The sequence below is a fragment of the Simochromis diagramma genome, unplaced genomic scaffold (assembly GCF_900408965.1).
Source record: "Simochromis diagramma unplaced genomic scaffold, fSimDia1.1 OVJJ01000566.1, whole genome shotgun sequence".
Lineage (NCBI taxonomy): Eukaryota > Metazoa > Chordata > Actinopteri > Cichliformes > Cichlidae > Simochromis > Simochromis diagramma.
The window spans coordinates 90,086-114,636 of NW_024387387.1; the positions used below are offsets into that span (position 1 = coordinate 90,086).

Sequence of the window (24,551 nt, forward strand, 5' to 3'; positions counted from 1 at the left end):
CTGGCCAACACCAGTAGGCAAGTAGGGTAAAGTGTCTTGCCCAAGGACACAACGACCAGGACAGAGAGCCCGGGGATCAAACCGGCAACCTTCCGGTTACAGATATGCTTCCCAACCCCCTGAGCCACGGTCGCCCCGTGGCGACATACTCATGATATACTCATAAAATAAACACTGTGTCACTGCACTCCTTCTACATTACACAAATGACTTTAATTAAGGATGCTTTGAGCTGGAAGACTCTGAAACATTCCCATGATGCTTGAAGTTGTTTTTTTTTCTTCCTCTATGGAGAGATGTTTTGGAGTACACGTGTCTCCTTGGTTACAGGGGTGAAGAAGTGAACTGATTCTCAGTTGGAAAAAAAAGTGGTCTGAACGCCGTGAGAAGGACACAGTTTCCGTGACTTCCAAAGACACACTGAAGCCCGCACAGTGGATGTGTGTTAATGAATATCAAACTATCTACAGATCGCCTCGCGCGCGTCGCCGTGTTCATGCTTTTATGTCCAATTCAGTCTAATCTGAACGATAAAAACACAAATGTGTGAAACCAGAGAGCCTTGGCAATCATGGCCCACATCACGCGTTCTCTACGTCAGCAACTGCACGCACACACGCACACACACAGACACGCACACATTCGCTCCGTGTGCAATGCTGCTGCTGCACGATAAAACGTGGTCGGTACCGGGATGATGGACCATCGATCCGAGGAGAACTGGGAAGAACCGGGAAACCATGGCAACGGGATTTTGGGGCTGAGTGACGCAGGCGGTCGATAAGGGTGGGTTCAGGCAGCGCGAGGACCAGACATCCGCGGATCGATTGTCACAGGTACTGATAGGTGAACCGGGCGCGCTCGCGCGTGTGTGTGGCAGCACAGAAGCTGTCATCAGTCTCGATATTTCGGTAAGAACCCGAAGAGCAGCTCGTTCTCCTCACAGCTGCAGGCAGATGTTCGAATAATCAATCAGTTTCTGTCTGTGTGGCTCAACTTTTACGTTCTTTTACGTTTCACCTGCTCGTGTAATAACTGGGAATGAGCCCGCAGCTGTAATCTAACAGCTGGACACAGAGTGGGCGGGCTGATTAATCAGTGAAATCCTGTTCAGTGTTCATACTTTATGCTGCAGGTCATTCGACAGTCTTTTCTTTGTGCTCAGGTCTCATTTTTTAAATTCTTAAATTAAAGTTTTCTCGTGTCACAAATCAAACTTTTCCAAAATAGTTCTGATCAATCTGTCATTTTGTTAGTGTTGACTTTTTTTTCTAAAAGCTTTGATTTTACATCATTGTTAGTTTTTTTATGTTTACATTTTATAATGATACATTATAGCAACATTTTCTTTATATTTTTCATGTTTTTTAAAAAATATATTTACATTTTATATTTTTTTCATCACAGAACTAATTTGACTTAATTTCTTAATTTGACCTTTCTTTGTAATGTATTATTTTATTTATATTTTAATTAATTAGACTGTTTTGCTTACCTTTTCACTTATTAGGTTAAACGTTTTAAGTTTTAATTTTCCAATTTTGACATTTTTGTGTCATAATTTGACTCTTTAGAATAGAATAGCCTTTATTGTCATTGTACAGAGTACAACGAAATTGGAGTGCCACTCCCTTGGTGCAAGATTCAATAATAAATATAAATGTAAAATATAAAAAGTACAATACAACAATCGCAAGTACTCAAACAATAGTAAGTACGATATATACAGGATAGCAGCATTAATATAATGACAGTATGAATAGCAGCATAATTAGTGGCATAATTTAGACTTTTTATGTCAAAATATCTCAAAATTCTAAGTTTCTTAGTGGTTAGTTCTTAAATGTATACTTTTCTTTCAGTTTCAGTTTTCATTTAAAAATGTTGCTGTATGTTTAAAGCTTTAATTTTTCTGATCACTTTTACGTTTTATCTCGTGATTTTGATTTGGTGACTCAAACATTTTGGTTTGTTAAGCTGGTGTTGGTCTGAGTGACATAAATTTAATCATCAAAGGCCTCCACAGCAATTTGTTTGTGAGTGTAAGGACATTCAGTAACTGCATAACTCCCTTAAAACAAATGTAAAAACTGAACTGTGAACAAATCCTCCTCTGTGGCACACAGAGGTAGAGCATATTTGTGCTGCTTAAAGCACAAATCTGCTCTTCTTCTATATTTGTATAAGCTCTCAGGCGAGTCACTGTCATGCAGCAGCCCCTCGCTGTAGTCCTTACCAAATAAAAACTCCTGAATGAAACATGGAGGGCATGGAAAGAGGAAGAGGAGGCTGAAGTAGGCGAACACAGAGACTCCACGCCCCAGACGTTTCTTTCTTCCTGCTCATCCATGCGTGCTTAAATTCCTCTGCACGGGTCTGAGCAGCGGCGTGAAAGATTGCTGCCTCACAGAAACAAACACACACATGCGCCCCACTAACATCAGACCCAGCAGCTCGCCACAGGACACGCATGTGACGCTCCAGCATGGATCCGGCTTATCCGTGAAGAATAAATCAAACACACGTGTTCTGCTGTCTTTAATGTTCAGGTCTGAGCCTCGTTACATCTTCATCTGCATAGAATCAATTATGTAGAGCTCACACGCACTCTGACCCAGTTTTCACTCCGGTTTACTCTGTGTGTTTCTTCTTCTACTCTTACTATCTCCGTTGCAGTCTCTTTGTTGTTCTCTAATGAGCTCATATCTTTTCTTCCAGGTCTGCTGCTTCCTCGTGAATCATGTCTTCCTCCTCGTCCTCGTCCTCTTCCACGGAGCTGCCCTACTTCTGTCCTCGTTGCGGGGATGGGTTTCGGTTCTCATCTGTAGCTGAGCTCCGGGCGCACCTGGTCAGCCGACACACCTACGAGACCCTGCTGGTGCTCTCCCAGGTAACCAAGCAAATGATCATTTTCACAACTGATTAACTGCTAAAGTACTTTTGTTGTGGAAGATTTTACTGTCATGTGGAACAAAGAAATAATGTGTCCTCCCAGAGGCCACATCGTGGAAACAATTGGAATTTGGACACATAATAATGGATCTGATTGGGAAATCTGTCTGACATCACCCGGTGAATACGGAATATGGATGGAAAGCAGCTATATGGAGCTACAGAGACTCATTAGTTACTCTACATTAAAACAAATTGATGTTGTCTGTTTCATTTTTCAGCCTCTCAGATTTAAGATTTTCTCTGTTTCTGTTTGACACCTGCTGGTAATGAAGCTAGCCAACAATACATGACTTTGGTAGCTTTAATTTCCTAGCAAACATGGTTGAATTCCCAACATAATCTGCCTGGTCATAACTGATCATGCTAGGACTGCAAAAATAAACCATAGATCGATGGATGTTCGTGCTGTTTGCACACAGAAGTGAGCTCGTGTCAGACCTTAGAAAGGGAGAAAAACTGACCAGATTATTGCAACGAAGAAAATAAGTGGCTGTGTCTGACAGTTAATCTGGTTAGTGCATGGTTTGTGAATATAAACAAACACAGGCTTTTATTTTTATTTTTCTAAATAATTAAGACTCTTAAACTGTTTAGATTTATGTGAATTCTGTCAAGCATCACCTCTCTGATCCTCATGTCAGCATCATAAACTCAGGGATGTAACTAATATTGTGAGTTTGAGACACCCATGAAATTTATACCAGTGTTATTCGTTTCTTCTCCTTCATTTTATTGAGAATATTTTAGTTCTTTGCATTCTAAAAGCGGTGCAGGACACATTTGAAGACAGTGAGACAGTGGTGGTAGGAGTGGCAGGTGGGTGGAACCACATTAGGGTTTGGCTTTACCCCCCCTTATTTAGAGTTATGATAGACAGGTAGAGGAAGATAGAGGAAGTCGGACGGGAGTCTCTGTGGACTCTGATGTTTGCAGATGACACTGTGTTCTATAGTTTGAGCAGGGAGAGGTGGAGGTATGCTCTGGAGAGGAAAAGATGGTGAAGGTGAGTCAACCATCCAAAGCAATAGACAGTGCACAAGAGCGATGAGGAAGAGAGTGCAGGTAGGGTGGAGTGGGGGGAGAGTGTCAGGGGTAATTTGTGAATGAACGATAGCAGCAAGAGTGAAAGGAAGATTTACAGGATCGTTTGGAGACCATTGAGATGATCCAGATCTTCCACCTGTAACTAATAAATTTTTTTTAATGTGACCAGCCCTTGAACTGCGTTACCAGTGCCAGTATTAACTTTGTCTTAATGTTTCAGGCTCGGGTCAGAAGCTCCAGAACCAGTTCTCTCCTCCCACTCCCTAGCCCAGCTGTATCCCAAAGTCAGAGCACTTCTCTGGACATGGAACATCAAAGCCTGCCCCTGCCACTGGCCTGCTTGGATCTCGCCTCATCATCTGCCTCCGTCCAACTGCTCAGGGAGATGTTCGGTGCTTCAGATTGCCCTCTGCCTTCCTCTACGGTACATTCAGAAGGCCCCTCCACTGCTCTGGCCCTTCCTGGATCTGTGGATCTTTTTGCTGGGAAGAACCTTGGAGAGGTGAGGGTCCAGCTAGGCTTGGTGGAGATTGGGTTGGAAGAGCGACTGGGGCTCGGGCTGGATCATAAAATCGCCCGGACTTTCGCGGAGGTTGAGGAGAGGGTGAACCGACGCATGGCCCGACTGAAAGTGGAGCTACAGAGGAGAGAGATGGAGCTACAGCGGGCGAGGCGAGACAAGGAACGACTCAGGAGTGAGAAACAGGAAGTGGAAGAGAAAGCAGCCTACCTGTCCCGACAGGTGGGTGGGGCTTTAAGCAATGTTTTAAACACGATTTTGAAGTCGCTGTATATTCACTGTTCTATTTTTGTATTCCTGCAGGTCTCAGCTGCCATGGAGATGATGGAGAAATTAAAGAAAGATCTTACAGGGAAAGAGAAGGAGCTGAGCAAACGACAACAGTCAGTATCTGGAAGTTTAGTGGATAAAACTGTGTTTTCAGGATTTATTTTCCCTCTTTTTATGGAACAAACAAGACATTTTTAGATTAAAGTTTTCTTCATTGCACCATTGTTGTTATTCATTTATGATCAGCCACTTTTCTATGTTCTATGGACTAGTCATCACAATAACAATGGTAAAAAGTTTAACATGTTCACGTATTTATTTTAAATAGTGTACATTTTAACTTGTTCTGTAAATAGACAAGGTTGAAAAGACTAAACAGCAGTTTAGGGCTGCAGTTCCCCTATTGTCCACTTGGGGCAGGGTGTAAAAGTAAATGAGTGCCCATAGACTTCCATGTTAAATTTTCCAACTTTACAGCAGAAATAAACATGTCTGCAGCCTGCTACAAAACCAGTTTCTGTTGGGTGTTTTAATTTGTTTATATCACACCTTTTTATTTTGTATGAAGGACTAAAGTTTGGAGTCCCTTTCCGATTTATCACCAATAAAATGACCAAGACATCCATAAATTCGTCTGAAAATTATAGAAAAAAAACACTTTTTCTTAGTGTAGCGCTTACCTAAATCTTACCGAGCTTTAAAGTTTCCTCTAGTACTACACTCATCCAGTAATAGATCTCCAAGCACTGCAGGCAGCAACTGCTGAGGTTGTTTTTGGCTAATTTTACTCAGCCCTCAGTGGCAAACTTGAACTCTGGTGTAGAATGTAAGGCAAGTATGTGGAGGTGAATGGGGTCAGATTTAAATACCAAGTAGGAAGTGCTTTGGGCATTAAAATCTTTTGCACTCGTATCCTCTGGCAGCAGTAGATGCAGTGTGGCAGAATTTGTCGTGTGGTCAGTTTTTGTTTGTGGAAAATGAAACACTAATAGCAGAAGCAAACAGCATGTAATGTAATATCATGGAACTACAGCGCGCTGAGCACAGAAACACGGTGCACAGGCAGAGGACACGTCATGTTTAATCTGCCTCACTCTGTGTTTCTCTCTGTCTCTCTCTAACACACACACACACACACACACACACACACACTCTGCTGCGGTTTGCTGGGATGATAAATGTAAGATGACAATGAGGCAGAGCAGCCCGAGGGTGTGTATTTTTGGGAGGTCACTCGGTTTGTTTTGCGTGTTTTTTGTGCCGTCTATCTTATTTAACTTATTTATCATTTGGGTCACTGAATAATGTGTACATTCTGAACTGTGTGTGTTTTTCAGGGAGATGGTGGACATTGAGCATTTTTTGAGGGAGACGGCAGACAAAGAGGCCGAAGCCAAATCCAGGCTGCAGGTGATGCAGGAGATCTTCTGTTGTTGGTTCTTTTGTAATTAAACTCTGGGTGGTTTATTTTGATTTGTTTGACAAGAGTGATGCGTGAGATTAATCTGACCCAGCTCACACAGGGTAACCCGACAGTTTTTATAGTGGGGTTGGCCAAGATGAGGCTGTTATTTACACATGAAACTACGTATTGGAGGGGGGGAAGTATGCAGCATGTGCACTCGTCTATGAAATAATCCTTTGTCATTCAAAACCTGTAAAGTTTTATATTATACTTTATATTTTAACTTAACCTTTTCTTCCCACATAGTTTGGTTAGATTTTTAGATTAGAGTTTGGGTCAAAATCATAGAGTTCATGTACAAGAACGTGTTCAGATTCCAGAGAGAAAATAAAGGACACTGGGGCAGAGTTAATATACAAAAAGCGAGCTTTTGTTGGCAACTTAAGAAAACTCCTGCAAAATGCACAGATGTTAATTCTATTGCGAGTAAAATATGTAAGTATCTGTCATAGGACTCCTTTCAGGCCTTAGTGTCATCCAGGCTGTTTAGTCTGTGGGCCCACAAACACTGTTGTCACTCAAACTAGAACTGTAAACAATTTTAAAACACATCCATTGAAATTGGATCTTAACCCACACTGAGTTAAGAGACCCACAATGAACATGAGGAACACGGGGGTGCACATGCAGAGCAAACAAAGAAATTTAACTGACACGGGTGCAGATAACAGTGCACACACACAGTGAAACTAATGCGAGTGGCGTGAACAATCACAAAGGAAGGAAAACTACAAGACATTCACAAAAATACCCAAAATATTCGATTTCAATAACAAACCCAAAAGTGACTCATCAAACTTGCTCTAAGGCAAACCCTGCCTTGTTTGCCTCGTCCTCTTCCCCTACTACAGCTTTCCAGCCAGTCCTGGGTCTGTCCCAGAGTCTCCTCTCAGTTGGACATGCCCAAAACACCTCACCCAGAAGGGTCCCAGGAGGCATCCGAGTCAAAGGCTAACTCAGTGTGGAGGAGTAGCGGCTCTACTCAGAGTACCAACCAAACGGCAGAGACCCTAAACCTTATTCTTTCTGTCACTACCCAGATCCTGTGGCCACATGTGAGGGTGGTAATGTAAAACAACAGCTTTACTTTCATGCTCAGCTCTCTTTTCACCACATCAGACCGGTACAGGGTCTGCATCAATGCCACACCAGTCTATTCATCAATCTCCTGCTGCTTTCTTCTCTCACCCATTAACGAGACCCCGAGATACTTGAACTCTTCCACTTGGGATAGCGATCATTTCCAACCTGTCATCAGACTTTGAGGTCCAATTTCCTGATCCATGCTGCTCATTGTTCAATAAAGCCATCAGAACCAGACTGTCCAGAAATGTCCTGGTGAAGTCCAAAAGCCACTGAGCACAAGTCTGTCTTATTGCCTTGGGCAAACGCCCACATATTCCTGAATATCCTTGAGAAGAGCTGGTCCAGTGCTTCCTGACTAGGATGAAAACCTCATTGTTCTTCCTGAAGTGTAACTAAAGACAGCCTCTCTTCTCAAGGACATTGGCTGCTGGCGATGCTAAGGACTGTAGAGCTGGAATGAGATATTCCACTCAATTCAGTTTTCTTTAGTCATGTCTTGGTGCTTCATAGTGTAAGAGAACCTCTTACAACTTCATGTTAGTTCATGATTGTGGGGTGTGTTAGTAATTCCAATCAAAAACCTTTGGTATTCAGATGCAGCTTACAGTAAACATACAGAAGTCGGCAAATCTGATAAAATCTTTCTGTTGTGGTGCTTCGCTTGATTACAGATGTTCATTGAGACACTGCTGGAGCGAGCAGATTGCGCAGAGAGACGGCTCCTGATGCTTGGCTCGCACGAACATCGCAACCTCTTCCCAGACAGTGACGGGTACGCATACACCGAGCCCTATTTGCTCACTGAGGTTTACGAACCTACACGGAGCCAAGGGGGACGCAGTCTGGATGGCAGCACTGATGACATCATTGCAAATAAGATGCAGGAAACCATTGGAAACAGGGTGGGAAATACAAACAAACATCTTTGATTAAAGTATTCATGAGAGTATGTATTGTCTATAGAGAGGAGCAGGACCTGGAATTTGTTAGGTCTCACTCAACATTTCCTCATCCTGCTCTTCCAGAGGAGTTATAGCGTGTCGAGCTCCTACAGGCTGGGAGAGCAGCTGCATGGACACCATCGCTACAGGTACCTGAACACACCTGACTCTTTCAAAAAGTTTACAGTGTCAGTGAAACGCTCACACCTCCTCTCGGTTTCTGTCATCAAGTGGTCTCGCTGGACGAATGCGAACCTCGTCTCTGGGTTCGGGGGGTTGGAACTGCGAGGCGGCATCAACCCATCTCCATCCGAATCCCTACGCCCAACCCTGGACTCAACGAGAGAGAGGAGAAGGAGGAGAAGATGGGAGGAGGGAGAGGTTCTGGTATGCAGATGTTTGCTTTGTGACTTTTATTTTGAACAGGGCTTAAAATTTTAAAGAGCAAGTCTTTCTTCTGCTGTGATTTCAGGACTGCGGAAGAGGGATGGGGGAGAACGTGGAAGAAAAGAAACTTTCGTCACCATAGCACCGAGGAGGAAGACGAGGAGGAAGAGGAGGAAGAGGAGGAAGAGGAGGAAGATGAGGAACTGTGGACCAGTGCTGAGATGAGGAGACTCATCTTTGCCAGGACACACACACCTGGATCAGGTATATAATTTCTGCCCATCATTCCTGTGGTCTTTCTTTTCCCCTCCGGCTGTTACAGGCTGCTTTAATGCAACACTTCCTGTGGCTCCTTCACAATAAAAGCTTCTGCCTTTCATTACTCTGCTCTCCTGACCCAGATACCCCCTCTTCCATCCGCTCCACACCCTCCCGTTGCTTTGGTGACAGACAGCTGGTAGCAGACACCCTGCGGCTGAGGGCAGGCCTTTTTTGCATCTTCCCATATTTGGACGTGCGCTCAATGCTGCGTGCAGCCGAGGTGTGCTCTGATTGGCGGTTCGTTGCCAGGCACCCTGCTGTTTGGACACGCCTCCAGCTGGAGAATGCCAGAGTGTCTACAGAGGTATCGAAGTCCTCATCATCTTCAGATAGTTACTAATGTCATCCTCTTATAGCTGTCCCTGATAATCTGCTGGCCATGTAACATTTAACTTGTTTGGACATGTGACAGTCATGGTGACAGTGTAGGGTGAAGGGAATAACGCCCCACTCACACAGGTTTAGAAACTAGTCAGTGACCCCCTGGCAACCACTGGTTGCTAGGGGAAAATGTGTATTGTGCATGTTTGCAAAAACATACATGTGATTGCTTTAGTCACTAGCAGAATGCCAAGGTCACCTCCACTTTGCATGAAAGAAACTGAAAACTGCAACACTAACCACTTCATGCTTTCAGTTTGGGTATTTCCATCCAAACTTAAGCTTGGCTGGTTGGTTTTCTTTTTTGACTTCATACTTGAAATTTGTCTTTTTTCCATAATTTTAGCCTTGCGATTACAAGATGGGGCATAGTAGCTTCAACAGAAAGATAAAAGAAAGAGCAGCATCTATACAAAATAAATATGTGTTTGCTTTTTGTCTCAGTTTTAAAATTGTTGCTAATTTAAAACTGTTCACACATAGAAACCTTAATTAGGCAGAATATTCTTTATTCAGTAATACTCCAAAATCAGATTTTTATTCAATAAACAGTTACTGTCTTGTAGTATTAAACTGTGTGGCAGAGTGACTACATGAAAGATGTTGTCAGAGAAAAAATGCAGGAATTATTAGGTTTATACTTTAAAATGTTTATTTCACATTTAAAATGTGTTTCTTTGTGTGTAGTTCCTGACGACGCTGTCACAGTGGTGCACTCAAACTCAGGCCGTGGTGCTCAGCAACCTGAAGCCTCGAAGTCGTCGAGCCAACGAGACGCGAGAGGATTACCACAGAAATATACGGTAAATTAAACTCACAAAGGTTTGACTTTCTGTACTTCTGAGGGCCCTGGTTGTAGCCCAAGCATAGGTTAAGTCTTTAATGTTACTGGCAAGCCAAAATGTCCAGACGGTGATGATTTAAACCAAAAATAACCACTGAGTCAAGCCCTCATTCAAACCTAATTATTTACATTTTGAGGATTAATTTTTGTCCCCACAGTGTGACTGTGTGAGTTGTGTCCCTACAAAATCAAAAATCCAAGCCCACAAACACACACCGCTCTCAAGGATTAATGCTGCTACCGAGGAAATGTACAAGCTTTTCTTATCTTTTTGAAATGCATGTTGTCATGGTAACGCAGCTGTTATCTGATTGGTCAGTGCTCAGTGCATTGACAGGTTTCTGAGACGTTACAAGAGAAGAAAGCTGTCCTCTGAGTGCATACTGTAGTTGGCATACGTCTGTGTGTGTGTCAATCAGAGGGAGTGTGGAGCCCGGGGTGGAGGCCCTGCTGCGGTCAGCAGGGGGCAGCTTGCTCCACCTGTCTATCTCTCAGTGTCCCCACATCCTCACCGATAGGACCCTGTGGCTGGCCAGCTGCTACAGCAGGAACCTGCAGACGCTCACATACAGGTGAGGCTGTTTACCTGTCCCCTTCTTCACCTGTCTGTCCGCTTACTCGACTGTCTGTCTGGTCATCTGCAGGAGTTCATCAGATCCTCTCGGTCAGGAGGTTCTCTGGGCTTTGGGTGCTGGATGCAGGAGCATCACCAGCCTGCAGGTGGCGCCTGCTCATCCCTGGTTAGTACACACACACACAGTCCACTGCGATAGCTCCATACTGAAAAACAACAAACCTGTTTCCCTTTTTCTAAAAAAATAAATAAATTCCTGTCCTGTCTGCTGTGAATACAATCTAGAGTGCAGGAACAAATGAGCAGATTTGAGTCACCTTGACACCAGTCTTTTTCTCTCTTCAATATTTCCAGCCAACAGCCAACTCGTTTTGGTAACCGCTGCTTGCAGACAATTGGCCGTTGCTGGCCACACCTCCGCTCTCTCAGTGTGGGCGGAGCTGGCTGTGGGACTCAGGGGTTGGTTGCTGCTGGTCAGTGAAAAATATGGTTATTGACATTTTTGTTTCTTCTCCTACATGCTTGAACAAATTAAATCCGTAGTAACTGCAAAGTTACAGTTTATTTTGGTGTAAAAATACAATGCATTATACCATTAGCTGTGTGGTTTTTTTTGTTGTGTGTTTTGTGTGCAGTACGCAACTGTGCTCAGCTACAGGTGCTGGAGTTGGAGCGTATTACTGACCTCGGCCTGCAGGCGGCGACAGAGCTGTGTAAGGCTGGACTGAAGAAGAACCTGCAGACGTTGATCTTGACACACACGCCCGTGAGCGGTCAGGCCATCCTGCACTTCCACAGTGAGTCTCTGTAACTGAAGGCAACACAGAAATGTGAGATTATTATTAATCAATGATTGCTGATGACTCCTCTGTGTACCTGTGCAGGTGAGTGTGAGAACATCAGGTCAATCATTGTCGAGGTCTCTGCGTCAGATTACTTTGAAGAACCGGACACTGAGGAAGCACAACATCTGTTTGGAGAGATTCTCAGTACACTGAAGGTGAGTTATAAATACTGCTCTTTGATTGGCTGTCAGGAGAAGCAGACAAATATTTATTTCAATGTAAAGTGTGCACTGAGAGAAAATAAGACTGGGCTTATGGGCAGGGGGCTAAATCAGCTGCTCCTCAGCAGGCTCCACAAATATGATCAATCACCTAGAATAAAAATGTGGAACAGTAAATTAGCAGAATAGTTCCCCTCAAATGTACTTCACTTATGTTTAACATGAAACATTAAAACATCAAATAAAACACAAATATAAACAAGAGTAGCTCACATTTGCTGCTTGTCCCAAAAGTTCCTGACACTGCCCCCTGGTGACTGTACATAGCTACAACATGGGTCTGCAAAGCTCTGGACTTGGGTTTGATGTTTTTCTTGGAATGATGTGCCTGAGACGTGCCAGTCATAAATAAACCCCGCTCTGAATTGCTCAAATTAAGACAAAAACACTTTGGTCACTATCGGCTTCATGAATACTTAATAAATCATCACAAACATCACAAACAACTGACATCACTGACAGTCACTTTACAACTTGCATCAGTTCACTCTGCACTCGTGTGATTTTCGGACATTTGTGACAAACTGTCTACAGACAGAAACCCTCTGACCAATTCAGTACAATTCAGGATACATCCGTATAACGGTGCAGGCATACAAATCTGTACAAATGCAATCCCACAACGTCAGACTCAGTGGTCAGAACATGCTTGTACTACTTAACCACAATGTTTTTGTATTTTCCTGTAAATTTCTGGATTTACCAAGGATCTAATTTCCTTTAAATAAACCCAACTCTGGACGACTTAACTGGAGAGGAAGTTTTTTTAGGTCAGCTTTAAAACTCAGAGAGACTTTAAGCACAGACCACCTTCATGTTGTCATTTTTGTGCCCCTTCAGGTTCTTCAGACGCGTCCTGGTGTGAGTGACGTCCTGCAGGTTAAAGCCGACAGTTTCTCCTGACCTCAGCGCAAACTGCTTTCTTTTATACGTGAGAACGTCTAAATCTGGGTTTTGTTTTTTGTTTTGTTTTTTACCTGAAGCCATTAATCTTTCCCTGAACTAATGTGTGCAATATTTACTACACACTGGCCCAAACTGTTTCTGAAACTGTTTTTTGAGGAAATAGGCTACCTGTAGCTTGATTTATTTAAAAAAAAAAAAAGAAAGAAAAAGAATAAAAGGTATTTAATGTGTTTTTAGGAATTTAGGCTAAAATAAACCATACTTATCCCTTAATATCTGTGCTAAACCCATGCAAAGCAGTCAAGTCCCATGGCGTCAAATACTGCCACTCTATCTGATGCTGCTGTTGTCCTATTGATAGGTTTCCTTTGGCTTGATTGTCCTGATATATCTAACAGTCCTCTTTTAAAGCTACTTATTTCAAAAATTGTTTAAATCCTTCAAAATCAAATTAAAGCTGAAAAGCTCAACAGAACTAAACACTGTGTTAAAGAAAAATCAGTAGTTTGGTGTAATACCACTGTATACCCAAAGAGAGTGCAGCGACTCAGTGGAGACTTTTTTAACCAGAAAAATGATTAAAGTTATATAAGAAAAAAAAAACCTCTCAAGGAAATGGGGCTGCTAAAAGAAATTAGTTAGCTGTAGGCACGGAAAACTACTTGGTCAAGTTTGTTTGTTTGTTTGTTTTTTTAAAGGCAATAAGTAGGGCTGTGCGATATGACCAAAATCTCATATCCCGATATAAAACATCTATCGTCCGATAACGATATAAATCACAAAAAAATGTAATATTTTCTGTAAATTCTGTGAATCTCGGGTAGGTGAAGTGTTTCCAGCTGGGCATCTTGTACCTGGAGTCGAGTGTTTTAACCGATGCATGAAACTACACATTTTTAGACATAAGTTGTAAAGGCCGCCGTTTTCTTTGTATTTATTACACGGCGTGCTGCGGGGAAAAGCCTGTTCTAACGTTTGAGTCTAAGGTTTCTTTTTTAGCACCTGACGGCTCTTTTTTGCTTCTCATCCGCCAATACTCTGCATACTCTTTCACATGATTCCGTTTATTTTGAAAAGTCTCAATAGGAGCTTGAGCTTTATTGTGAAAGGTTTATGTGGAAAATAAACAAGCGGACATGCGATGGTTTTACCATCGTTGTTGCTAACGACAACCCATAAAAACAGGCGCTTGTCCGTCCGTAGTGTGGTTATATTAAATATAAGAGAAAGAGAGAACTTTAAGAAATTAATATAGCCACTACAGTGACCATCAAAACCATGAAAAAATATTGCCGTAAACAGTTTATTTTGCGACACCACGAAACAAACGATAGCGTAAAATGAAACGTTTTTATATCGTCATCCGATATATATTGTTATATCGAACAGCCCTAGCAATAAGTATGGCCTTATGTTAAAAAATTATGTTTAAATGGCATGATACGAAAGGGCCCTTCAGAAGCGTCGATACATGAAGAACAAACACCAATTTTCATTTTATCTTTGAGATGCCACTGGCTAAGAAACATGGCAGTATTTGGAACTCTGAGAATGAGACTGGGCTAATCGAGGTCATCTTAAAGCTTTTAAAATCTATTAATAATACAAATAGGACAGACTAAGTGGCAATCAGGCTAAAGCAGGCTAACCCCTGCTCACTCCAAAAGACTAAAACTCAAAAAGTACATCTGAGGTTTCATATTTTCTTAAGCTTTAATTTTCCTGCAGGTCTTTTTTTTTTTATTATGAACAGCTTCTAACATTAAAAATAAGACTTAAAATAATTGTATGAGTCACTCATTGAGTGAAATGGGAAGGCAAGACCTCAAACTAAAATCTTGATCCTTTAACTTTTACTTAAAAGTGTGAATAAGAACTTTTTCTACCATAGTGACCTCTTTTTTTAGCACTCTTTCTCCTCACGAATCTTAGAGCCCTTTAACTTTTATTCATCTCTTCTATTTTTGCAATAACTCAGACCTCAACAAAGTTGAGGCACCTCTAATAAACCTTTATTTACCCTTATCAAACAGAACATCGTTGTTCTGCAAAAAAGAGCCATACTTGTTGTATTGAAGTAATCATAACCTTTAGTCTTACCTCAAGTTTTAACAGAACCCTTGTTCATTATTTTTACCTTAAATATAAGCACAAGAACCCACATATGCACAAAGACTTTTTGCACAAGCAAGCAGGGCGCATTGAATTATGCACCAAAGACATCAGTTGAATCAACCTGTCAGTGAGAACTGCAGATGTGTTGATAAAAAAAATGTGTCTTTTAGCAACCCCTAGAAGCTGCAGATGCTACCTGTGTGGTTTCCCCATCAATAAATCACTTCCTCATCAGGTTTGTGTCTCCTCTTGATTAATTATGTTGTAAAACAATCAAGATATGTTCGTCTTCTACAATCAAAGGTTTCTGTTTCTAATGTTGGACTGGAATCTGCTGTCCTTAATTGTGCCCTATGCAATGCTTTGTCACATGTGAAACACTTTGTATTTCCACTTAAAAATAAAAATGTCCCTTGAGTCTCTCAGTTACCTCAAACAGCCTTTGGACTCATTCCTGTCTGATGAACATGAGATGGAAATCTAAAGGATGTGACGTTTGAACACAAAAATAAAACCTGATGTGGCTGCACACAGGATTTAGGTCCCAGTCACACAGGCTTAAAGATCAGGGGTTGTGAGGGCAAATTGTTTGCAATCGACCCCTGAGAAGGCGTGGCTCAGTGTTTGTGGACTCAGTCATTTGGGGATTTTTGCTTAGAAACTAACCAATAATTGTTTGCAGAACCCCCTGCCGAATATTTAAACTGTTTAAACTATAAAAAATAGGCATTTATTGACAACATTAGCATTTTTTTACCATATCCAAAATTCATGGTTTTCAACAATTCATGCGTGCTCTAGGAATGTAACCCTCGTGAATTCTGGGGGTCTACTGTATTTGCCAAGTGATTCCTGGAGGTTTAGACCTGTTACTAAAGTTACATTTGCTGAGGCTTACAGAATCACTTCCAAAATAGAGAAAAGTTTATATTTCCTGACCTATTGGTGACTGGTTACCAGTAGTTACAAGGGGAGACTGGTTGCAAAGAGGTGTACAGTGCTGCACCAAAACCCTCATTCTTGTTGGTTTGGTTGCCCAAACAAGTGTGTGGAAAATGCAAACTATGGGCAAACAGCTGTTCTGTATTTTGAGCTCTAGTGAAGTTAGAAAAAGTGAAATGGAAATTGGAAATAGAGGACTCTAAAAGTAAAAGTTATGCCTCTGCATTGTCTCCGATTCTGGTTTGCAAGTTTCCTACAGCTCGGTGAGTTGTTAGCGAGTGTTTCGGAACAAGCTGGCATCTTCCATACAATATTCAGGTGACCATGGCAAACTGCTAGCAACCAAAGCAATCGCAAGATGGTTTTCGCCAGCCAGGAGGGGAATACCCATCTTGGAAGGGGGTCACTAACTGGTTACTAGGCCTTTGTAACTGGCAGGTTTAAGTCATGTGACAGCAAAACCTTAATATGTGCTGCCTTTTCAGCTGCTGTACAACACTCATGACATACAGTATAGAGTAGTAATACGTTGTAAGTGGATGTTGTGGGTGATAGCAGCTCGCTGCCTGCAGTTCAATTAACAGCCACAGGGGTCATTCATAGTAACAGCTTTTTGAAGATTAAATGTGGGCCACATTATACCCACCACATTGGTTGCTTTGGGCACAAGCAGTGATGTCATCACACAACCACATCCATTTGGAACTGCCATACAGCACTGTTGTACCAAGGGCAAGAACGGTGAGTATAATCGCCGTAAAAGACATTGAGAACCACCAGCTTCCTCTGCAGCTTCCGAGATACACAGTCTGAAGCACAAATATCACCTGGTCAGCGTTGATGTTGTTTTTTTTTGTTTTGTTTTGTTTTGTTACAAAAAGATCCAATCAGTGTATAAAAAAAACTGTCTCTGTGAGGTCTGATCAGTGCAGGTTTCAGTCAGCAAAGCTCTGCGGATGACATGCGGTTAAGATAAAATGGGCTAAGATAAGCTGCTACACAAAGAAGGTCAGGAGCAAAGGTTGTCCCCGTGTGTTTACACCTGTGGGAGTGAGCGACCTTTGATCCCGAGAGAGTGACTAATAGTGAGAGCATGGTATGAAGTAACGGTAGATGATGTGTGCGTGTTTTAATTTGTGTGAGAAAAAAGTGAGGATCCCAGGCAAATCTGTGTGGTTTGGCTGATTGTGTGTGTGTGTGTGTGTGTGTGTGTGTGTGTGCGTGTATGTGTGTTTTGGTCACCATGGTTTTCCTCAGACGGACACCGCTGCTTCGTTACGTGCTGCTGTCGGCCATGTTGGCTCTGCTCCTCTTCATCAGCTCTTTCTGGCTGCGTGAGTTTCCTTCGTCACTGTTGGTTCCAACTCTCAGTTATTTTCTACCATAGACTGTAACAAAGTAGTGTTAAGACACTTAAAGATGATCTATTCTGCTTATTCTGTCATAAATAACTAGATACAGATATATGAAAGACCATACATTTTATATGGTCAAAGTTTCAAATATTGAGTTGAAAGTATATAAATTCAACCTCGGGAAGCAAAAATTCACTCCTAGACTCTGTTTAAGTTTACAAAGCACTGGGTGCTTCCCCTCAACAGGTTTCCAGAAGTTGGCCAATCAGGTGAAGGTGAGTTTTTAGGGAGGCTCGAGATAGTTTGTGTTTGGTTTTGTTGCTTTGTTTTTGTATCATTTGCATTAGCAAGCAAGCTAAGGTTAGTCAGTAAGTGCTTACCTGATATTATTGGTATCAAATAATATCAGGTAAGCTAATGTTTGCTGATATCAGCCAGAATCACTGATCTGATAAACCCCTGCCTGGCTTACTTTTTATGGGGAAAAAAATAACCCTCAGTAAATAATCACATTAGTAAGGCTTCATAAAGTAATTTTAGCATCAATGTTAGCAAGTGAGTTAAGGTACCCCCTAACCCTAGCAAGCTAACCTTAACTCACTTGTTATGATAACATGTTCTACAGATAAGCTCATGTTAACTTACAATTTTATCCGGTAAAGCTGTCTTCCTAGCTTTTTATCAGCCTAAAATACCCTGCTACTTAGAAAAAGTGTGGACAGAGAGAAAACTAGACTTCAACGGACTTCAGCTGCCCCTCAGCAGGCTTCCAGAATTTGGCCAGTCAAAACAAAGTGAGCTCATCGTGTAAGTCGGGCTGTATAAAAGCCCAGTATAAATAACAGAGCTACTCTACAAGTCCCAAAATAAATTTAAAAAAAAAAGTAAGAATAACGCACATTAGATTTTTAGAGTTTGGAAGTACTGCACTAGCTACTTTTATATTTTTATTTTAACAAACATAAAATTTGATAAACATATGATGAACTCTAAAATCAAAACTACATTACCAGAAATCCTAAAGTTAATAATGTTAACTGAACATTGCTTCTTTTTAACCAACTTTATTACCAAATGCAATCATTTAATATATTAACTCTGCAATTATTATGAGTCACAGCTGATGAGGTTTGCATCTTATTTGTCTAACCAGAGTTTTGTTTGGTTGGTTTGTCATCTGTTTGTTTCAGCCCAGGGTGGAGTCCGGGACTGTGGCAGCCCCTGGCAGCCATGTTTGAGTTTTTACCACCAGAAGGTAAGATTAATTCCACTTATATACATGTAAGTTGCACAATAAATAAAAACCTGTAATGTTCACAAAAAATCTAAACCTTTAAAAAGCTCTTCTGAGTGATCCAATCAAATTTTTCTTAGAGGACTGTTGTTTTGTTTTTCCAGAACACCTGTATGAATACCAATGTCTGTTTTAAGACCTACCTGGTGAAATAAAGCTAAAAATGACTTGCTGCACCATCATGCAGTACAAACTGGTACTGCTGGAAAGTACAGCCTGCCATAGGAGAGTTTCGATTAATATCTCTTCAACAAAATGTTTGGACATAAAATTAGTCAATACTTCACCTAAAGTTAATAGTTTTAGTTAAACTAGAACGGTTTGAATGATATTTAATAATATATATAATGCTATATTTTTTAATTAAATTATTAAAACTGACTAAGGACATGTGAAAGCAAATACAAAGTCTATCATGAAGAGACTAGAAATGAAGAAGAGAAACTAACATGATCATGATAACAGTAACTATCTTGTTGTTTAGTAAAAAAAAGTTTCTCTCTTTTAGCCGGAGCCTCCATGGGCCCCTGAGCAGTGGGCGGAGCCAGATGGAGCCCTGTCCCTCGTAAAGGAGTGCCCCGGCCAGTCATTTCAGGCTTCACATCTGCTGCTGTACCTGAAATCCAGCCTGGCAAACGACAAAGACATCCTGCTGGAGCCATATCTGAAGAGCTGGGACCAGCTGCTGAAGTACACAAACAGCTCGACAGTATTATTACTCTTATTCTTTGACTTTGCATGATTCACAGTTGAAAAAAGTGTCCTTTTTGTTTTACTTTAGGCCTTTTAGTACGGAAGCGTAGAGCTGCCACCCAGGCAAAATAAAAATAGAGCTATATCACAGTATATAGGGAGTGCAGAATTATTAGGCAAGTTGTATTTTTGAGGAATAACGTTATTATTGAACAACAACCATGTTCTCAATGAACCCAAAAAACTCATTAATATCAAAGCTGAATGTTTTTGGAAGTAGTTTTTAGTTTGTTTTTAGTTTTAGCTATTTTAGGGGGATATCTGTGTGTGCAGGTGACTATTACTGTGCATAATTATTAGGCAACTTAACAAAAAACAAATATATACCCATTTCAATTATTTATTTTTACCAGTGAAACCAATATAACATCTCCACATTCACAAAAATACATTTCTGACATTCAAAAACAAAACAAAAACAAATCAGCGACCAATATAGCCACCTTTCTTTGCAAGGACACTCAAAAGCCTGCCATCCATGGATTCTGTCAGTGTTTTGATCTGTTCACCATCAACATTGCGTGCAGCAGCAACCACAGCCTCCCAGACACTGTTCAGAGAGGTGTACTGTTTTCCCTCCTTGTAAATCTCACATTTGATGATGGACCACAGGTTCTCAATGGGGTTCAGATCAGGTGAACAAGGAGGCCATGTCATTAGTTTTTCTTCTTTTATACCCTTTCTTGCCAGCCACGCTGTGGAGTACTTGGACGCGTGTGATGGAGCATTGTCCTGCATGAAAATCATGTTTTTCTGGAAGGATGCAGACTTCTTCCTGTACCACTGCTTGAAGAAGGTGTCTTCCAGAAACTGGCAGTAGGACTGGGAGTTGAGCTTGACTCCATCCTCAACCCGAAAAGGCCCCACAAGCTCATCTTTGATGATACCAGCCCAAACCAGTACTCCACCTCCACCTTGCTGGCGTCTGAGTCGGACTGGAGCTCTCTGCCTTTACCAATCCAGCCACGGGCCCATCCATCTGACCCATCAAGACTCACTCTCATTTCATCAGTCCATAAAACCTTAGAAAAACCAGTCTTGAGAGGTTTCTTGGCCCAGTCTTGACGTTTCAGCTTGTGTGTCTTGTTCAGTGGTGGTCGTCTTTCAGCCTTTCTTACCTTGGCCATGTCTCTGAGTATTGCACACCTTGTGCTTTTGGGCACTCCAGTGATGTTGCAGCTCTGAAATATGGCCAAACTGGTGGCAAGTGGCATCTTGGAAGCTGCACGCTTGACTTCTCTCAGTTCATGGGCAGTTATTTGGCGCCTTGGTTTTTCCACACGCTTCTTGCGACCCTGTTGACTATTTTGAATGAAACGCTTGATTGTTCGATGATCACGCTTCAGAAGCTTTGCAATTTTGAGACTGCTGCATCCCTCTGCAAGATATCTCACTATTTTTGACTTTTCTGAGCCTGTCAAGTCCTTCTTTTGACCTATTTTGCCAAAGGAAAGGACGTTGCCTAATAATTATGCACACCTGATATAGGGTGTTGATGTCATTAGACCACACCCCTTCTCATTACAGAGATCCACATCACCTAATATGCTTAATTGGTAGTAGGCTTTCGAGCCTATACAGCTTGGAGTAAGACAACATGCATGAAGAGGATGATGTGGACAAAATACTCATTTGCCTAATAATTCTGCACTCCCTGTAATGTGAAAAGTTTATTGCGGGTGTGGCGTCAAGGCTCACAAGTGATCATTTAAGGAAATCCCACAGAAAACAAGTGTTTAGAGCAGTTTGAGATTTTGGCTTACGGCAGCTACTTGTGCTGATGTCATTGTTTAAAACTTTGGCCATGCTTCATGTGAGTATCCACCATTGGTGACAGTATCTATCTATCTGTCCATCTATCTGATTTTATGCTAATAAATGTAACATTTCTGGGTTTAAAAATCAATCAGACAAAACATGTTAGCTTTAACTCACCACATGTTTTCTATGGGCAAGCCCAGTGCGGGCACACCCATTGGGGGGTGCATTGGACAAGTGTTGGGTTGTCTTACCCACACAGCCCCAGAGTTTACCCACAGCTACCCACTGTGGTCCCACAGGGGCATGTTTTCTAGGTATGTGCTCTTGATTGACTAATTTAACATAAAACCAAGGTCCAAAATTAAAAATGACGATGCAGGGAAAAACAAAAAGTTTAAAAAAATACTAAAATCTGTGAAAGCTGATTCTCACAGCACTCGTGTTATCTTCACAGAAGGGTCTCATCAATGTTTTTCCCCTCAGGTTCATGGAGTCGCTTGGGCCGATGGTCAGTTTCTTCTCTCAGAAGGTGCAAGAAAAGGTTGTGCTGATTCGAGAGCTGTCACTCAGACACAGTGCAGAGGCTAATGGGAAACCCACTGGACTACAAACCCCAGAAGCATTTGGATTAAAAACAGGGGTGAGTTTGAGGATTACTGTGTGAAATTTTCATCTAACACAAACCATGTTCTAGTATACCTGCCAAAAAAGAAATGTGAATTTTCTTGTTTGTTTTTTTTTAACATTTTGGTTTATTGTTGATGTTTTTAAATGGTAACAAAGACATTCCTGAAGAAATAGTGAGGCCAAAGTTCACAAAATCCTGGCATCACACTGTGACACTGTCATTTTTGGTTTTATTTTTCTCTGGAGGCGTATCGTTCTGTTAGATCCATGATGGAGGCGGAGTTGAGAGCGGATATGGTTAACTTCTCGTACCGCACAGACTCAGGCTGCAGGACACTGCTCCGGCTGCACCGTTCCCTCCTCTGGCTGAAGCTAATGTTGGAGGGTTTGGCTGAAGGACCGGATGAAAACGGACAATACAAAACGCCGGGGGAGCTGAGCAGGTAACCCCACCAGTCTGTTTTTAAGTACTCAGACAGACTCAAACTCTCATGTTTAGAGTAAAAATTGACTAACATACATACTATTATCCGTTCAGGGATGCCTACAAGGTGGCGCTGGCCCCACACCACCCCTGGGTGCTCCGGCAGGCAGCAGAATTTGTCTTCCTCGCCCTTCCCGACAGACAGTACTTTCTGCAGCTGGTGTGTGTGCAGAACCAGCAGGAGGCTACGCCCATCCTGCGCATCATCATCGACGCCCTGATGCTGGTGCACACACGAACTCAGCAGCTTCTGGCCGAGCGAGACATGCTGGATCTGCCCTGACCAGCCAACTCAGTCTCACGGCAGTTTGTGAGACAGTCACAATATTTAATCTTAATCTTATTTAATCCTATTTTTTCATTACAAGAATTTTCTCATTTTTCTGAGAGAAGAATGTAAAGTGTGAAACTAACTTTGAGACTACTACTACTACTACCACTACTATAAGGTTTAGCAATTGTAGATCTACTTGGTTAGGTTTGAGCATGATGGATTAGGTTTAAACGAAGATCATGGATTGGCTTAAAACACAACGGACCCATGGATGTGAGCAGTCAAACTAAGAAAAAACTGGAAACATCAGGAACAAAACAAAACTTTCACCTCACAAATTCAGAGAGGATTCTACAGACTATTCTGACTCTGGACATGTTTAGGATTTTTCAATCTTTGGTTTATTTGGAACATAAAATTATGTCGATTTTTTTCCCTTTTTTCACACATGAGGAACAGAGGTTTGTATGAACAAATGAAAAAAGGTTATTCGCTGAGGAGGAGCATGAAGATGGCAATAATTGTAAATGACCTCATTAATATTTTGTAAAGTGTTTTGTAAAGTTATGAGTGACTATTATATTGTTGGAGCGGATGCTTTTATTTTGAAAGTCACAGAGCGACAAGGTGCCGTAAATCAAGTGGCGTAAACCATATAGCAGAAGCGCGAGTTTTAATGCACAGAGAGAAGGTGTGCTCTATGGTTAATGGACGGGAATGGGGAAAAAGAACGGCTATTAAGGTGCAACACTGAGTTGAAAGCAGTTTCTTAGCACCTGGTTGATGAGGGAACAAGGTTTGTAACAGTTTGTCCTGTAGATATGTATTTTGTTGTTTTACGGAGCATATAGCTGCTGACCGCTACTAAGCATAAAGGCTAAGTTTTTACCCACTAGAGGGCGCTAACGTACCTCGTCATGTTTAGGCAGCGATGCAACAATTTCCCTGTTATATGCAATAATTTACAAGTTTTAGTGTTATTTGTTATGTAAGGTAAGGAGAATTAATTTGTGATTAATGAATAAGTTAAAGGTAACACACTGTTTGATTTACTAATAGTCTTTTATTCTGTTGTAGCTCTTACGGTGTGTTCACATACACGGCTGTTTAATAAAAGGATTGTGAACCATCAGTTTGAGAGACCATCTTTTCAACTGGGGATGCTACAATAATATCAAAAGAAAGAACTCAGAATTTCAAAGTTTCATTAGAGTTATTGTTGACAATAATTTACACAAATGTAATAAAGCTTTCCATGACTGGTAAAAGGTTCGTATTCCAGGGTCAAGGCTTTTTAACAGACTGAAGAAGCTGCAATGGTTTATGTTTAACATTCATTCAAAAGGTCACAAAAAACTGCAGACAACTATGGGCCTGAAGTTTAGAATGTTTTGTTTGGAGAATTTTGTTAGTGCTCTAACTGAAATACTTTTATTACAAGCATTAACAGAAAGCTATTTGAAAGCCAGCGTTTTTTCCCCTTGTTTGATTATCAATGCTTAACTGCTTTTCATTGCTACCACTAAGATGATGGCAAGATGGCATTTCACTATAAAATATACAAGTTATACAGAACGGACAAAATACAGAACACGATGCAGGTTTCACCTCAGTGAGCATGGACACTGGAGAGAGGACTGCCCTGGAGAGAGGACTGCCCCAACTGGGGCCAGAGCCAGGATGGACAGCACTGTGAGCAGCAGCAGCAGCAATGGTCACAAACAGCCTGAAAAGGAGGGCAGGACCCCAGGGCATGCTTCAGGCCGTGGTTTACCCAAGACACCAGAACAGGAAAGTGTGTATTAGGTTTATTAGGGTTTCCTTATTCATACTTACAGCTATTTGGGTAATTTGTGGTCTATCCGAGGATTATTGGTAAACAGGGCTATTGGGGATCGGACATGAGCAGACATGATGATGCTTGATGGCTTTTAATAGTGTTGATCTGCCATGGGGCAGATCAAAGGAGGGACTGTTGGAATTAAATAATTTGCAGTGCCTCAATAATGCTATGCTTTTTGTTAATAAAGTTATATAGTGTAGTATTGAGTGGACAGAGCCCTGAAAAATAAAGGCATTAGACCATGTGTCCTTGGGGAGTAGAAAGCTGCAGACTCTCGCTCACGCTTGCTTTGGAAAATGCAGATAAGTGGGGACCATCTCTAGTGGAAAGTTACTGAGACACT

The 24,551-nt window shown here is 41.6% G+C and overlaps 2 protein-coding genes across 3 annotated transcripts; both read left to right on the forward strand.

The window, feature by feature from the left end:
- Window positions 1-397: 397 nt before the first annotated feature.
- On the forward strand, window positions 398-12,959 carry LOC120720228 (F-box only protein 41-like). Of its 2 annotated transcripts, XM_040009864.1 has the most exons (17): window positions 398-836; window positions 2,719-2,890; window positions 4,220-4,741; window positions 4,823-4,902; window positions 6,127-6,199; window positions 8,012-8,242; window positions 8,366-8,430; window positions 8,513-8,668; window positions 8,754-8,932; window positions 9,070-9,293; window positions 10,058-10,173; window positions 10,634-10,786; window positions 10,859-10,954; window positions 11,143-11,261; window positions 11,424-11,585; window positions 11,673-11,788; window positions 12,695-12,959. In XM_040009864.1, exons 2-17 carry the CDS (start codon window positions 2,741-2,743, stop codon window positions 12,755-12,757), a joined length of 2,505 nt encoding a protein of 834 aa, XP_039865798.1. In that variant the 5' UTR covers window positions 398-836; window positions 2,719-2,740; the 3' UTR covers window positions 12,758-12,959. The 2 variants fall into 2 exon arrangements, with proteins under 2 accessions (XP_039865798.1, XP_039865799.1); XM_040009865.1 differs by lacking the exon at window positions 398-836 and having other exon boundaries at window positions 2,616-2,890.
- A 3,926-nt stretch (window positions 12,960-16,885) lies between these two features.
- Window positions 16,886-23,495, forward strand: LOC120720242 (ceramide-1-phosphate transfer protein-like). The gene is made up of 6 exons (XM_040009889.1): window positions 16,886-17,151; window positions 18,363-18,427; window positions 18,975-19,156; window positions 21,464-21,620; window positions 21,854-22,050; window positions 22,146-23,495. Exons 1-6 carry the CDS (start codon window positions 17,043-17,045, stop codon window positions 22,372-22,374), a joined length of 939 nt encoding a protein of 312 aa, XP_039865823.1. The 5' UTR covers window positions 16,886-17,042; the 3' UTR covers window positions 22,375-23,495.
- Window positions 23,496-24,551: the final 1,056 nt, after the last annotated feature.

Coding starts and splice junctions, on each gene's coding strand:
- LOC120720242 (XM_040009889.1), top strand. CDS start 17,043: ATGTGTGTTTTGGTCACCATGGTTTTCCTCAGACGGACACCGCTGCTT. Junction 18,428..18,974: donor TGAGTTTTTACCACCAGAAG/GTAAGATTAATT, acceptor TCTCTCTTTTAG/CCGGAGCCTCCATGGGCCCC. Junction 19,157..21,463: donor AGCTGGGACCAGCTGCTGAA/GTACACAAACAG, acceptor TTTTCCCCTCAG/GTTCATGGAGTCGCTTGGGC.
- LOC120720228 (XM_040009864.1), top strand. CDS start 2,741: ATGTCTTCCTCCTCGTCCTCGTCCTCTTCCACGGAGCTGCCCTACTTC. Junction 6,200..8,011: donor AAGCCAAATCCAGGCTGCAG/GTGATGCAGGAG, acceptor GCTTGATTACAG/ATGTTCATTGAGACACTGCT. Junction 9,294..10,057: donor ATGCCAGAGTGTCTACAGAG/GTATCGAAGTCC, acceptor CTTTGTGTGTAG/TTCCTGACGACGCTGTCACA.